The sequence below is a fragment of the Notothenia rossii genome (assembly GCF_949606895.1).
Source record: "Notothenia rossii genome assembly, chromosome: 7".
Classification (NCBI taxonomy): Eukaryota; Metazoa; Chordata; class Actinopteri; order Perciformes; family Nototheniidae; genus Notothenia; species Notothenia rossii.
In genome coordinates, this window is record NC_136905.1 from 77,937,292 (window position 1) to 77,950,821 (window position 13,530).

Sequence of the window (13,530 nt, forward strand, 5' to 3'; positions counted from 1 at the left end):
ACAGTCTGCAAAAATAATGGAAGCTGAGCAATTTGGTTCCACTAAATGTTTTTAAAGCTCGGATAGATGCTATGCAATCTGATACTGTTGGTACTTGTAAATGTCGTTAGGTATGTAAACTATCATCCCTGTAACTATGCTCTAAGATGTCCTTTTTGTTTTTATGTTGTTTTATGTTTTTATGTCTTCATGTGGAACCTACTTGCAGCAGGTCTCCCTTGAAAAAGAGATCGGTGGGATTCACCTGCTTAAATAAAGAAAAAAAATAAACTCAGTGCCCTTATTTTCATTTTTATAGTTCTATTTTAACATGCAAGTCATTTGTTTTCACCGGAAAAGAGACAGGAACGTTTTCCTTCTCTAGGATAAACAGGGATGTAATTGTAGGCTGCAGAGTGGGGAAAAAAACACTGGTCGTATAATTCACAGCACAGGCTGTTGTGTAATCATCATCATCCTGCCTTCGACCTTAAGTTCAGCCCTGAAACAAGGCTAACACCCAAGACAAGTGGCAGGGAAAACAATTAGCAGACAAACTCCTTTCAGAACAAACTGAAAATAACAAGAAGGTGGAGTCCGGAGCACCGAAGAGAAAGAGAGGAATGCCAATGCTTTGTATAGCTCCACAGGAACAACAAACATTACATTGCTCATAAATGGACAACAATAGAAATATACAGACACTGGAAAGTTCTTTAACTAATCCCATCATACACACACACACACTTTAAAAAGATGTAGGGAGATGTTTAAACTGTGGCATTTGCATAAAAATCAATCAGAATTATAATAATCCAGATGTTTACTTTGGAGTCAAATCCTGTTACCGGATTATCAAACTGCATGTGAACAAATTCAATCTGAGCATGTAGTGCCTTCTTCTTAATGTCAAGGGGGCGGAGGCATGTAAAAAACATAAAGACTTTATGAGTAGGCTCTTTCTCAAGTGTCTAAAATTGTAAACCAGTGCTTCTACCTCGCATACCTCACTGTTAGGTGTGGACTCGAGTTTCACATCGATGCTTCAACAACAGTATCAGTGCTGCTCCTGATTCAACGGCCAACTCCCTGCAGCCGAAGGTGGGGCTCAAATTCCAAACATAGGACCTGGGCACTATGTAAGGGTTTTTCTTTTGCAGACGTACAGCTACTACGACCAACACCATACCGTCGACCATGCAGGGATTGTAATCTAGGCTACTGTCTAATGACAATTTCATGTTTCCAATGTCTGTCAATGTTTTACAGTTGCCATTAATACGCAGTAAGGTTGAAGTGATTGTACGCAAACACAGTATGACAGATATGCTGTTGTTATATGCAGTTCAGTTAATGTGTTAATAAGCATTTGTACATAGAGTACCAGGTTTTCTTAATTCTGGAAGTTGTAGCAACTTTTCAGTCTGTCAGTTTGTCAGCGCTTCCTCTATCTTGTCCTTGCTTTCGCTGTCACCAATGTCCCCATATATACATCCATTCGCATCTAATGAACCACTAGTGTCCAAAATAATGCTGCACAATATATCTAAACGCTAAAACTTTAAAATGTGTGATTGATGTGCTTTTTGTCTAATTACATGTTGCTTTTATATTTGAATTAGGCATTCAAACTGTAAAAAAACAGAGACATCAGGAGGAAATAGTTTTGCTTCTGCTTACTTTAAGCATTTCAAAACCTATTTTCGTGACACACACTCTGTCTTTTGTATTTTAGAAGACGATGCAAAACAATGTGCACACGCTTTTACATTCAAACACCTGCGCTGGTAGGTCATATGACGCACGACAAAGTAACATGAGGCCTAAATACAGAAACTGCAACTCTGACAAAAACAGCAGCCTACATTTTGAAGCCCACGTACACAGGCAGAGATCAGTCTGTTAGAGAGGACCCAGTTTCCTATCGTCCCACGCAGTACAGTTCAACGAGGCCGCTGTGCTCATATTGGACAGCATTTTTGGTTTGAATCCACTAAAATAGCAGATGAACGTTACAGTACAAAAAAAAGTTTTACATTCAAATGTTCTGCCTGTTCTGTTTGTCTAAACAGATTTCCAGACCCATTCCAGAGCTGCAAAGCATGACCACGTATCGGCTTCCCAATCTTGCAAAAACAGGAAATCACAACACCCCACCCCATCCCATCCAAGTGTGACACCATCTCCTCATCCACCAAGGAGCAGATAGGAAAATGTTCTCTTAGCTTATTCTAGGTTTCGGCTTACAAATTCTTCTGTGGAACAAGTTGATCACTGGAAACCTCCCTCCAAGGCAGGACGGGGCTGAAATTACAAGACAAGTAGGCTATCAACCTATTTTATCCTGCGTGTCTCTGCGGGGCTCCGGCAGTCTGGGTGCTATCAGAGCCACCGAGAAGAGACTCTCTGAAACAAAACTGGTGCCAAGGGCGCAGGATCTGTGTCAACAGTGGGAGTTAGGAGTGCACCAAACATATTGCATTTAAGGTTATACATCACTCTGAAAATCCTCTCCTTAAGGGACTGCTGTGAGGCCAAAGGGCCTCTACAGAGACCTCGAGAGCGATTTGCTTCAGTACAACTTAAGAAAAGACAAACGAACTCTGACATTAAATGTCACATTTAGAAAATGAACTAATACAGCCATGCTAACGCCGATGTTTGCAAGTTACCTAACCAGTCTTAAAACACCTTGAGACATTGTGACATTAAGCAAGCTTTGTGGGTGTGAAACTCTTGCTGTGTCATAACAACTTTTATCTGATGTGTTTAACCACTGGTGAGAAACATTGTTCACATTACTTATTAAGGCACTATTGCAATGTGAGTGAAGAAAAAGATGGCTGGCCTTTGAATTCATCAGGTAAAATGAGGGGTCACAGGCGGATCATTTGACTCATTGATTTTAAGGTGCAGCCCTTCTTGTTTTGCAGATATTTGGTCCTAATCTAAAGTATGAAAGGGGTGAAAAGAGGTGCTGCAGCACAGGTAGCATGAGAAAAAGAAAGACCTTTTTGAATAATTAAAGGATGTAAACATGTCACAGTCGAGGTTCAAAATAAAGATATGAACCTGAAATATGCATAACATGTCCTCTTTAATAAACAGAAATGTTCTCTTAAAGTGTGAAGCATCAGATTCCTTATTATGAACAGCCAAACAGAGAGTTGATTCAGCAAAACAGCCGGCGGCAAGGTCCAACTAAAGCCAACGATGATAACCAGACTGCAAAATATACAACCCACAGTCAGCTGCAGACCCTCATCGACGCCCATAAGTGGCAGATTGTCGGCTTAGTGTTTGCAAGAATGGCAATAAAATGCAAGGTAGGTGATAGGTGCTACTTCATTAGACGTTTCCATCCCTATCAATGATATAAAGTCATCCGAGCAGGAGCATTAATATCAGTCCCGTGGCCTGGATTTCCGCCTCGTCAGCAGAAGTCGCAGCCGGGACCCTGACCACATTCCACATCTGGATGTGATGAGCTCTAACCTCACCACCAACTTCCCTCCCAATACTTTCACACAATCCAGCATTGTGTCTTAAAACCACAGACCCTCAGGTTTTCTTTTGAGAAAAGTGAAAAGTTTAAACACAAAATAAACAAATGCCACCAATTCTTAGCAGACTAAGGGAACAGCTTACTAGAAATGCATGATAACTGTTAATACATTTCTTTTAGTAGTCAGTTAAATTACGGTTTTCTGTAGCTTTAATCAAAGATGTAAGGTTAGTAAAATGGTATCTTTTATTGCTTGATTTTATGTGGTGTAATGAAACCTTGCATGCCATTAAAGACAAGGTTTAAAAATAAAATGTATTAATTACGGATGACATGTATTAGTATTAGTAGTAGTAGTAGTAGTAGTAGTAGTAGTAGTAGTAGTAGTAGTAGTAGTTGTAGTAGTAGTGGTAGCATTATACCCTCCTGTAAAATACCTAACCCATGTTTACCCCAGTATAAAGCAACGTAAATCGCAGGCTGCTGTTTCTGTGTGCTTACAAAGGCTGCTACAAATAATACCATGTTCGCTCCATTGGACTGTGCTGTTGTGATACATGAGGACATATTTTGTGAAATTCAAGTCCAACTTACGAAAGCAGATTCCAGTTAACTCTGTGTTCAGATGCTTCTCAGCAAAGTAGCTATATTTTGAGCCTTGTTGTGACACTAAATGCACTTTGGCTACTTCTCTATTTGAGCACTTAATTGCTTTATATCCTGTGTAGTGCGTTAAGGAGATGTATGTCAAATAAATAATTTAGATACCAACTTACAGCTTGAAAATACAATATTTCGAGACTGGCAAACAGACCTTGGATCAGTTTTGGACAGGTAGGGTTGGCAATATCTTACTGTACAACTTTGCCCCGTCAATAAAATGAAAAACACGTAATTTTACGGCTCATATGCAACAAAAGGTTTATTTTGTCATTTAAAAACGTGTTACAATATTTACACAATTGCTCAATCCTGGAGAAGCTAGTAGGGGACAGCATCTCCTAGCCCTCCAACATTAGCATGCCAGCTTATTACTAGCTTATTACTAGCTGCAGTTAAGTGCTCTGACCTGGACTGAACTGAGTACTGACAGGAACTAAAGACAATTTGGGATGTGGTGTCACAGTGACCTAGATTTTGAAACAAGTCTCTCTTCTAGCTGAGACTGTTAACGTTTCTTACACCTAAAACACGACAGTTATTTACTGTGTCTCCATGAGGATCTCATAAAGGCAGATGGGACATTTATGATGCAACAAAACAGCCTCTATATGACACTAGCAATACTGTATATGTTACATGTAGCCTGCAATATATCCTGCTTCCTATAGAATGTGTTTCTACTGAAGTTAATCTGATAAATCTCTTTATGTTTACAACAATCGGAGTCTCAATCATCTGGGATTGTCCGGCCATGCCGTTATATAACATCTAATGTCCATTAGACCGTATTCTCCAGCAGGTCTGTCTGTTCTTAGTAGGGGATTTGTCTGAATGCACACACACACACACACACACACACACACACACACACACACACACACACACACACACACACACACACACACACACACACACACACACACACACACACACACACACACACACACACACACACACACACACACACACACACACACACACACACACACACACACACACACACACACACACACACACACACACACACACACACACACACACACACACACACACACACACACACACACACACACACACACACACACACACACACACGGAGGTGTAGTTCTCAGGCCTGCTTCAGTAACATTCTGAAACAACAGCAGAGATTTGCTTCCTGTAGATAAACAATATGACGGGGGTTAAACTGAGGCAGCAATGGAAAAAAAGCAATGTTTTGAAATCTAACATCTAAAATGAAAATATCAGCACTGCAATAACCACCCCACCAACACCTAGAAGAATCACTGATCTGCAGAAAAAAAGACCTGAAATGGTAACCTTAATCTCTTGGGAAGAACGTGATTATTAAGGGAAATAATGTGAAGTCAAAAACTCCTCAAATCTCTTTTTTTTTGTTAAAGACGTGGGTTGCCTGCTGGTGTTTTGTACACGGTGTTTCTGCAGCTGCCTCCTGACAGACCCTGCAGGGGAATGCGCCCAACACCAACCTTACCGCAAGAAACTGCTCTAAACTGATAGCTCAACATGCAAATACACCACAGCCACTGCATCCTCCCATGCCAGACAGTCATGGGCAGCTGCTCTGCTCACATTTACTGAACACATTGGCGACTAAAGGTCAGAACGTGTTGGGACATGTTTACAAAAAAAGCATTCATGTGGTTGATTTGCTGTTCTCAATGCTAATTTGTGATAACTGTGACCTAATTTAAGCTCATAATAATAATAATAATAATAATAATAACTGGTTATTTAGAGTGTCGCTCTCTTCCAGAATATTGGTTTGGTGTAATACTGGACGCACTGTAATGCAGCAACTTGTGGTTATCAAATTACTATATCAAATTTGATGCAAAATTAAATTAAACAGTTTGTATATTACATTTAAAGACAGCTGTTGCTAGCATATTTTATTAGCTTCATCTAGCTAGCTCTTCAAAACTAATGTTAGCTCAATAATTTAGTGGAGATCAGTGTGTCCAGCTCACTTTTTAAATGCGTTTTTCCTGTTAAACAATGGAGGATATTACAAAAGGGATCAGACATTAATTTCATGGCTTGATACATCATAATGTGCTAAATGACCGAGGCTAAAGCTAACAAGTCCCAGGAAAATAGCAGCATACTAACTAGTTGATAATCATGTAGAATAAATGGACATTTTGTATATAAACAGCCTTGTTCTTTCGGTTTTATTATACATGTAAGATGACAAGAAATAAAATGAAGGATATGACTTTTATCTTGTTCTAACAACCCATTTTGTCTGCTTAGCTTACATAGGAAAAGCTAGAGCTGCTAACGCTAGCCTAAAATCTGATAGCATCTTTAAGTGCCTTCTATAAAGTGGGAAAATACTATGCATCAAATATGCAGTTTGTAATGATGTGGTTTTATAAGCAGTTAATAAGTGAATACTGTAAGTAGAAGGCTAGTTAGCTGTACATGCTAACGATCGCAACTCTTGATAGAGCAGATAAACATTACATTTAAATTCTTCCTTACACTTTTGCTCTCATGTTTTTCCATTTTTCGAGAGGCTAAAGTCACAAGGTCCACAACTTGAGTCTTCACCTCTGGCACATCCTCGCTAGTTTAACCATCACGTGCTGAAAAAAATGAATCTCCTCCAACCTAACAAAACCTATATTTGAACCTCATCCTTCATTTTCACTGCCTGGAACACGCTGATTCAGAGGAACACTGTGTGAAAACTGATTAGAAAATAAAACAAGTCTGAGGTTCAGAAGAAAGAGCCATTTCAACCTGACGCATCTCCATTTGCTGAATGTACCACCATGAGCACTACATCACAGTGACGCCCCCCACATCCTCTAAAGAGCTTTATAAATATTAGAAACTGCAGTGAAGGAGTTGTTGCACCGTCCTCAACCTCTGCAATACTAAATGTGACACTTCCGTCTCTGTAAAACACATATTTGAAAGAGATTGTGGTCATCTGTAAGTAAAGTATCTTTTGATGTTGCTTTATAGGTGTGTGTTGGTTTTAAAAGTAAGACAGCCACTAATTGATTGCACTTTTATTATCACACTTTACTGCCGCTATTCTTCCCTCCTTTGAGGTTTTATCACTATGCAAACAAAGCTCACCTTAACCAAAATATCAGCCTTGAAGAACCTTTTATACGTCCTCTATCGCGAGAGCTAAACGATCAGACAAATCACAGCTTTACTTTAAAGGTGTTACTGGGAATAGCCCAAAACCATAAATCATTCTGAGGAAAAAACATTGTTTTAAATATACTGCAAAACTTAGTTAGTTAGTTCTCAAAGATGCAAAAAGAAAAAAGCCAAATCATCCGTTTTTACTTGAGATGGTAAACAAGTTTGTGATTTCAGCTCAGAAAAATAGCCGCTGTTGACACATTCACTTGACACTTGATCTGGTGTTTTAGGGTTAGATCTGAATTACCCTAATCACACATTTTTAACAAACTGCCCGTTTTAGATACTGATTTACCAAAACACTGTAATGAAAAACGACTGTTTCGTCAATGGGGTCTAGTAGCTTTGTAGAGAGTATAGCTTCAGCAGATTGCTTTTAGAACAAAAAAACATGATATATTTTAGGTCGTAGATATTTGAGACTGAAAATCATATCGAAGTCAAGTTTGATGGCTAATTCACAATTTGAATAGTAGATTTTCTCTTTAACATCTCGTTCTATAGCACTAGCCTTAATTAGCACAAAAACAACTATTTTCTCATAAAATCTGGTTCATGTTTTGGTGGATGTTTGCTGTCAAACTAGAGGTGATATTTTTTTCAAAAACGTAACACACATGAGCAGTGTTGACTTTGGGAAGTGTTGACCAGCCCAGATTGACTGAATACCACATGGAGACTCTGAATGTACCACGACAACAAACTGCTGACGCCTTAACATCCCTGACTAACTCTAACCTTCAGGTGACCAACAGGAGACTGCTTCTCCTTTCAGATCATATTCACACGTCTACCTGAGAGAAAGCTGCCTTAAAGGACAGGGAAACTAAAGAGGAAGAGTGGAACGTTTGTGTACACGACAAGCCAAAATATTCAGGGTACAGGGTGGCAGAAAGACGGGGGATGTCCTGGATCATCTACCAAATCTGACTCATCCTGGACTGCTGGACAGAAAATACTCTGGCACTCGTACAAATATTTTTAATGCCGATCTGATAACTATCTGATCTTGTAAATCACATTAAAAAAAGACGTTTGAAATACAAAAGGTTTGTATTGTGTACCTGATTATGAAAAGTGTTTTGCAAATAAAGCTTTTTTGTATTACTATTATAATTACTTCTTTAAAATTGATTTTGTGATTCTATTCATGTTGTATTACTTTTAGTTATTTTCTGTAAAAGTTATTTCTAAATTTGGCAACTTTACATTTGGCATGTAACATATGTAACATTAAGCTGTCTTTGGTTCTTTTTCTGCTGTAACAACGTACATTTCCCATCTGTGGGACTAATTAAGGTATTCTGATTATCCAAAAGGATAAAAAGGCAAATAGCCTCAGTCTACATTTTGTTAAGGTCAGGTTTAACACAAAATGTATGAAACTTTTATTAAAGTTGCGCAAAAAAGCCCCAACTATCCTTTTTCAAGATGTTGTGCTTCGTCTTGGAGAATGTAAACAAAATGCCGCCACATCTCATTATGGTTTGATGGCAGGAAATGTTTCAGCTAAATGTATCGGGAGTAAACACCAGGTCTGCCTTCAGTCTCTCCACTAAATCAGACAATGCTTTCTATGCTAACAAATGCAAAAACCTACAATCCAACACGTATACATTACATTTTTCAATATTGTCTGACATTTTATATACCGAACGATTAATCTATAAAGCCTAATGAATTATGAAAAGAATTGTGAGAAGCAACTGAGAGTTAAAAAACTCATATTGATCATAAACTGATGGAAACTGCCTTTGAGATTTGACAAATGTTTAAAGTAAAACTTCACCATCAAAAAAGTATCTCTTGAGTATCAATGAGACTTGGATTATTCAGCATGAGTTGTGTGTTGAGTTTGTAAACAGTTGTTTTCATATAGTTTTGCTCTTGTTAAACACAGCCCCTATTTACTTAAATTCATCAAGACGTTCTCTGTCAAATTGATTTCTTATTCATCATTAAAGCATTTAATTTCCATTCACTAATAATTCAACGTTACATAACAGTAGCAGTTGATATACCAGTGGTCATTTTGTTTGTGACGATTTCCATTACAATGTTGCAATGTAGCAACATCTAACTTCACATCAGCTCTTAACTTCGGTGGGTGGGCTTTTGTAAAACAACATGTTATGCTAAAAATACCTTGCTGCTCTGGGATCATGAATCTGTTAGATAATCCCTGGAATTGGGACAGGCATTAATCCCCCTGATTCTCTACATCAAGCCTCATCTATTTGGGAACCACATTTCAACAACCCACAACAAAACAACCTAGTGTAGACACCCTGCAGCAGGGGAGATAGATGTTTCTAGAAGGTTTTTGGTGTGAGGTGAATCGTGGTCAGATAGTTTGTGGGAGGAGGGAGGGTGTGTCTGCAGGGCCCTGGTGCAGCACCAGCTGTGTTTATATCTGAAAACAAACTGAGTAGCAACTCAACAAAAGGACAAAAGCAGATCAGAACACCCTGATGAGTTCAATGAACATGGGAAACCAGAAAGAAGCATGCACACACATTACTATGACATTCATGTGCAGCTAAACTTACTCGTTTTTCACGCATCTACTCTCATGGAAGACCTTATCCAGCTGGATCACAACCTGTCCCAGGAACACGTCCATCCCCATATGTGCCCGGTGCATCACGATGAGTACCAGCTCGGTTGCACCGGCCGGACAGCCTCCGTTCCGCCCGCCGCCCTGCAGCACGCCGGGCTGCAGCTCAAACGAGCACTCCTCCCTCCACTCGGGCTCCGTGGTCTTCTCCGCCACGCCGGTCGAGTATTTCTCCTTCGCCAGCTGGATGATGGTGTACACATCGCTGGTGCCATGCTTGCCCTTGCCCCGTAAGCCCCTGCCTCTCAGCACAGTCACCTGGACGTGTGTCGGTAACCATTTCTGGTCCTCCTCCACGGTTAGCGAGGACATGTCCCCCCCCTCCCTCCTCCTCTCTCCAGACAACCGCGACAATGCGAGGCAACCGGGGAGAGGTGGTGGTGTCCGCCGCTTCCTCCCTGCGTCTGCACTGTCACATCAGCTGGCGGGTCGGCGGGCGGTGCCGCATTATGGCTGTATTTCTCCTCTGCAAAGTTGCCGGTTGTTCGGTGCTCGGTGTGTACTCTGCGGTGTTTCCTGCCTCTCTGCCCCGGTCTCCTGCACCGTGCGGGCCTCTCTGCGGGCAGCGACGTCACGCCCTCTATCCTCCTTCTTCTTCTGCAGGACGAGGAAGTTTAACTCCACACATGTGGGCTGCATGCACAACAGAATATAGCCCGAGCACTGTGCAGGAATTCAGGGTCTGATGTTTCCACCAAAGCATGTCCACTCCTCCTCTCAAAGAATGTCAAACTCGCCTCTTTTTTGGCTGTCATGATTGCAGACGCCCTAAGGGAGGCCTCTGCACTACGAGAGCAGTGCTGGGGATAGTGAACTAAATGTAATTAAACTAGTTTAGCTACATTTTTTTTTGCAGTAGCTTGCTGGTAGTTCAACCTGATTCCTATTTTTAGATATGCATTCAACTTGTTCATTTCATTCTCTTATCTTGTTTAGTTCACTTCTGGACTATTAACAATTTGATTAAAAGAAAACAATATATATTAATTGGCCCTTCTCTCCAGAATGTATGTGAAGTGCACAAATTGGTAGTAGTAAAGTGTAAAGTTGACATGCTTTAACATTTTCACAAGACACTAAGACACATATTTCAATTTGATTTATGATACACATTACAATAAATGGTATTACATAAATATACTTTGCGGTTGGTGGTTAAAACAAAGCTACACTCGCTAATAGTTCAATCTAGCTAGCATAACCATTTGTTATTTGTCAAGCAAAGTTTTCTGTGATGATGATTAGCATTATGACCGACAATTATTCAACAATAGTTTGTTCCAAGTAAACCAATACCAATATAACGATTGAATAGGCTGTCTACAACACACATGCACAAAACAGATAAAGATCTTTACGCATCAAGGCGGTGTTAGCTAGGAGCAAAACTTTGACATTTGTCCACAGGGGCCACCCAAAACAGCACAAAATAAAAGTTCCTGATGTAAAGTTTACCTTCCTGGATAACCTTATACGCTTGCTAGTTTGTTTAATAGTTAACACCAATATCATTGTCTAGCAATACTTTACAACTTAAACGGCAACGCCCAACATGTTAAAAACATCCCATGTCCTAACGACAAGCTCACAAATTAAATTTAAGAAATCAGACATTATGCTGTATAACTGTTAGCATTGTCACTGTTAGCAGGCTAGGAGCTGATATTAGCTAAAAGCAATGCATATTGCCTCTTTGAATTGTTATCTTTGCACTGCAGAAAGTGCTTCACAAATAGAGTGTGATAGTATATAATTATATATTGTATAATGATTAGGGCCTCTGCAGGGGGTCGAAGGGAAATCCGCAAATTCTCTTTTCCACTGTGTTAGAGGTAGGGTAGGTAAGAATGGAGAAACCAGCTCGAGTGCCCTGGAATTTGAAAGTACGCAGCCGAAAAAAATCTGCCCCTTCCTTCAGACTTCCTTACAGAGCCCCTCCTCCAACACACACCAACGCGCACATGACCAATGAGGGCACGAGATAAGTTTGTGCACAGATGGAAGGCTGACAGGCAGGTAGGCCATCCAGTTATTTTAGCCGGGCCGGTGAAAATAATTGGTCTAGCTTTTTACAGCGCCACGGCTTCCACAGATTACATTTTTCAATGTATTTATTGTCGAAGCATTTAATATATTCATTGCTATCGGGATGTTAAGAGCATTCCATGGAAGATAACAAAAAGTGTTTCTGAAATGAATTACCTACACCACCTTTAAGTTTACCACATCTCATATATATATTTAGCACATCCTGTTAGTGTTTCCACATGATCGTTTCGTTATGTTAAATCATGGGAACAGACATTGTGACAGCAGATTTTTGCATATTGTAAATCCCCTAAACAGATGCTACAATTACTCTGTATATTAAGTCCCTACCAGTGCTACCTTAAGTTTGTATTATTTTTATTTTCTTTATTTTGTACTTAATTATTTTATTGTTGGCTTTATGAAATATGATCATTACCACTATTAGCCTTATCTTTAATGGATTTAAGTATTATTGTGGTTGCTAGTGTACATTCATTAAGCTGTTTTAATCACAATCAGAATCAGTTTCAGTTTGTCACAAGTTATATGACATAATATGTCACACAATATTTGAGTTTAAAGTAAAAAGAGCTGTGCAATTTGTTTTGAAAAGGCTGCAAACATGAGCAGAATAGTAATGGTAAAAGCATACAAATAAATTGTGCATGTCTGTAGTCATCTTCCTCCCTTTTTTCCCCCCTCTGCCCAGCTGTCATTGTGAAAAAGACTTTGTTCCAAGTTGACTTGCTTTCTTTCGTCTGTCTGAGCTAACTTGACGTGCATGTTGCTGTGAAAGGTACCAATACAAGCGGGGGTGGGGTATGTGAGGTTAGGTCTGCCTGCAAGTTACTGTTGGCAGGAATTGGTAATGTTGCTGCTGATGTTGGTGTTGTAGTACAAGAAAATCAATAGGCTACATGAAGTGAAGAATTTGTCGCTGAATGTGGACAACCTTCCCTCATATCTAGACACACTGTGAAAGGGATCATTAGTTCAGGTTAGAAGTACTTAATTGGTTAATTTACTCATAGTAATGGCATTCCAGTCTGCCTGTAGCTGTCAACACCTCAGCGGTGTTGTGAGGCACTAAATATGTGTTAGATTTCTACACACATTTTGGATATCTAGTGACTTAAAGCACATATCAAGCTAAGCATCAATAAATTATGATATGGACAATTACTGGATTGATGAGTCTGTTGACTTGAATACATTTTGGAAGAAATACTGTCATGATCTGGGTTTATGTTTTTTTGTGTTTCTTTTTTTATTTTGTAGAAACCAATATCCCTGTGTAATGTCTGGTTTCTCTTCCTGTCTTTGGGTTTTCATGCTTCCTGTGATTGTTTGGCACCATTTTGATTTTATCCACCTGTGTCTAATCACAATGCATCCCCTTGTGTTTTACTTGGATTATGTCAGTTGGACCCAAACGTAGAACATGTATAAAAAACAAAAGGCAATTTTGAAGAAATGGGAAGCTGGTTACAAGTAAACTCCAAACATAGGGACGAGGCTATAATGCAAAAACAGAGGAAAAGCAACT

At 39.6% G+C, this 13,530-nt stretch overlaps 1 protein-coding gene across 2 annotated transcripts in view; it reads right to left on the minus strand.

Annotated features, from left to right (window-relative positions):
• The window catches only part of rab11fip5a (RAB11 family interacting protein 5a (class I)), a 29,334-nt gene extending 18,312 nt beyond the window's left edge, over positions 1-11,022 (minus strand). The window contains exon 1 of one of the 2 annotated variants that reach the window (XM_079693595.1): positions 9,886-11,022. In XM_079693595.1, coding sequence (XP_079549721.1) covers positions 9,886-10,265 — 380 coding nt within the window. In that variant the 5' untranslated portion in view covers positions 10,266-11,022. The remainder of the gene's footprint in view (positions 1-9,885) is intronic. The other variant, XM_079693596.1, reaches the window with a different exon arrangement.
• Positions 11,023-13,530: the final 2,508 nt, after the last annotated feature.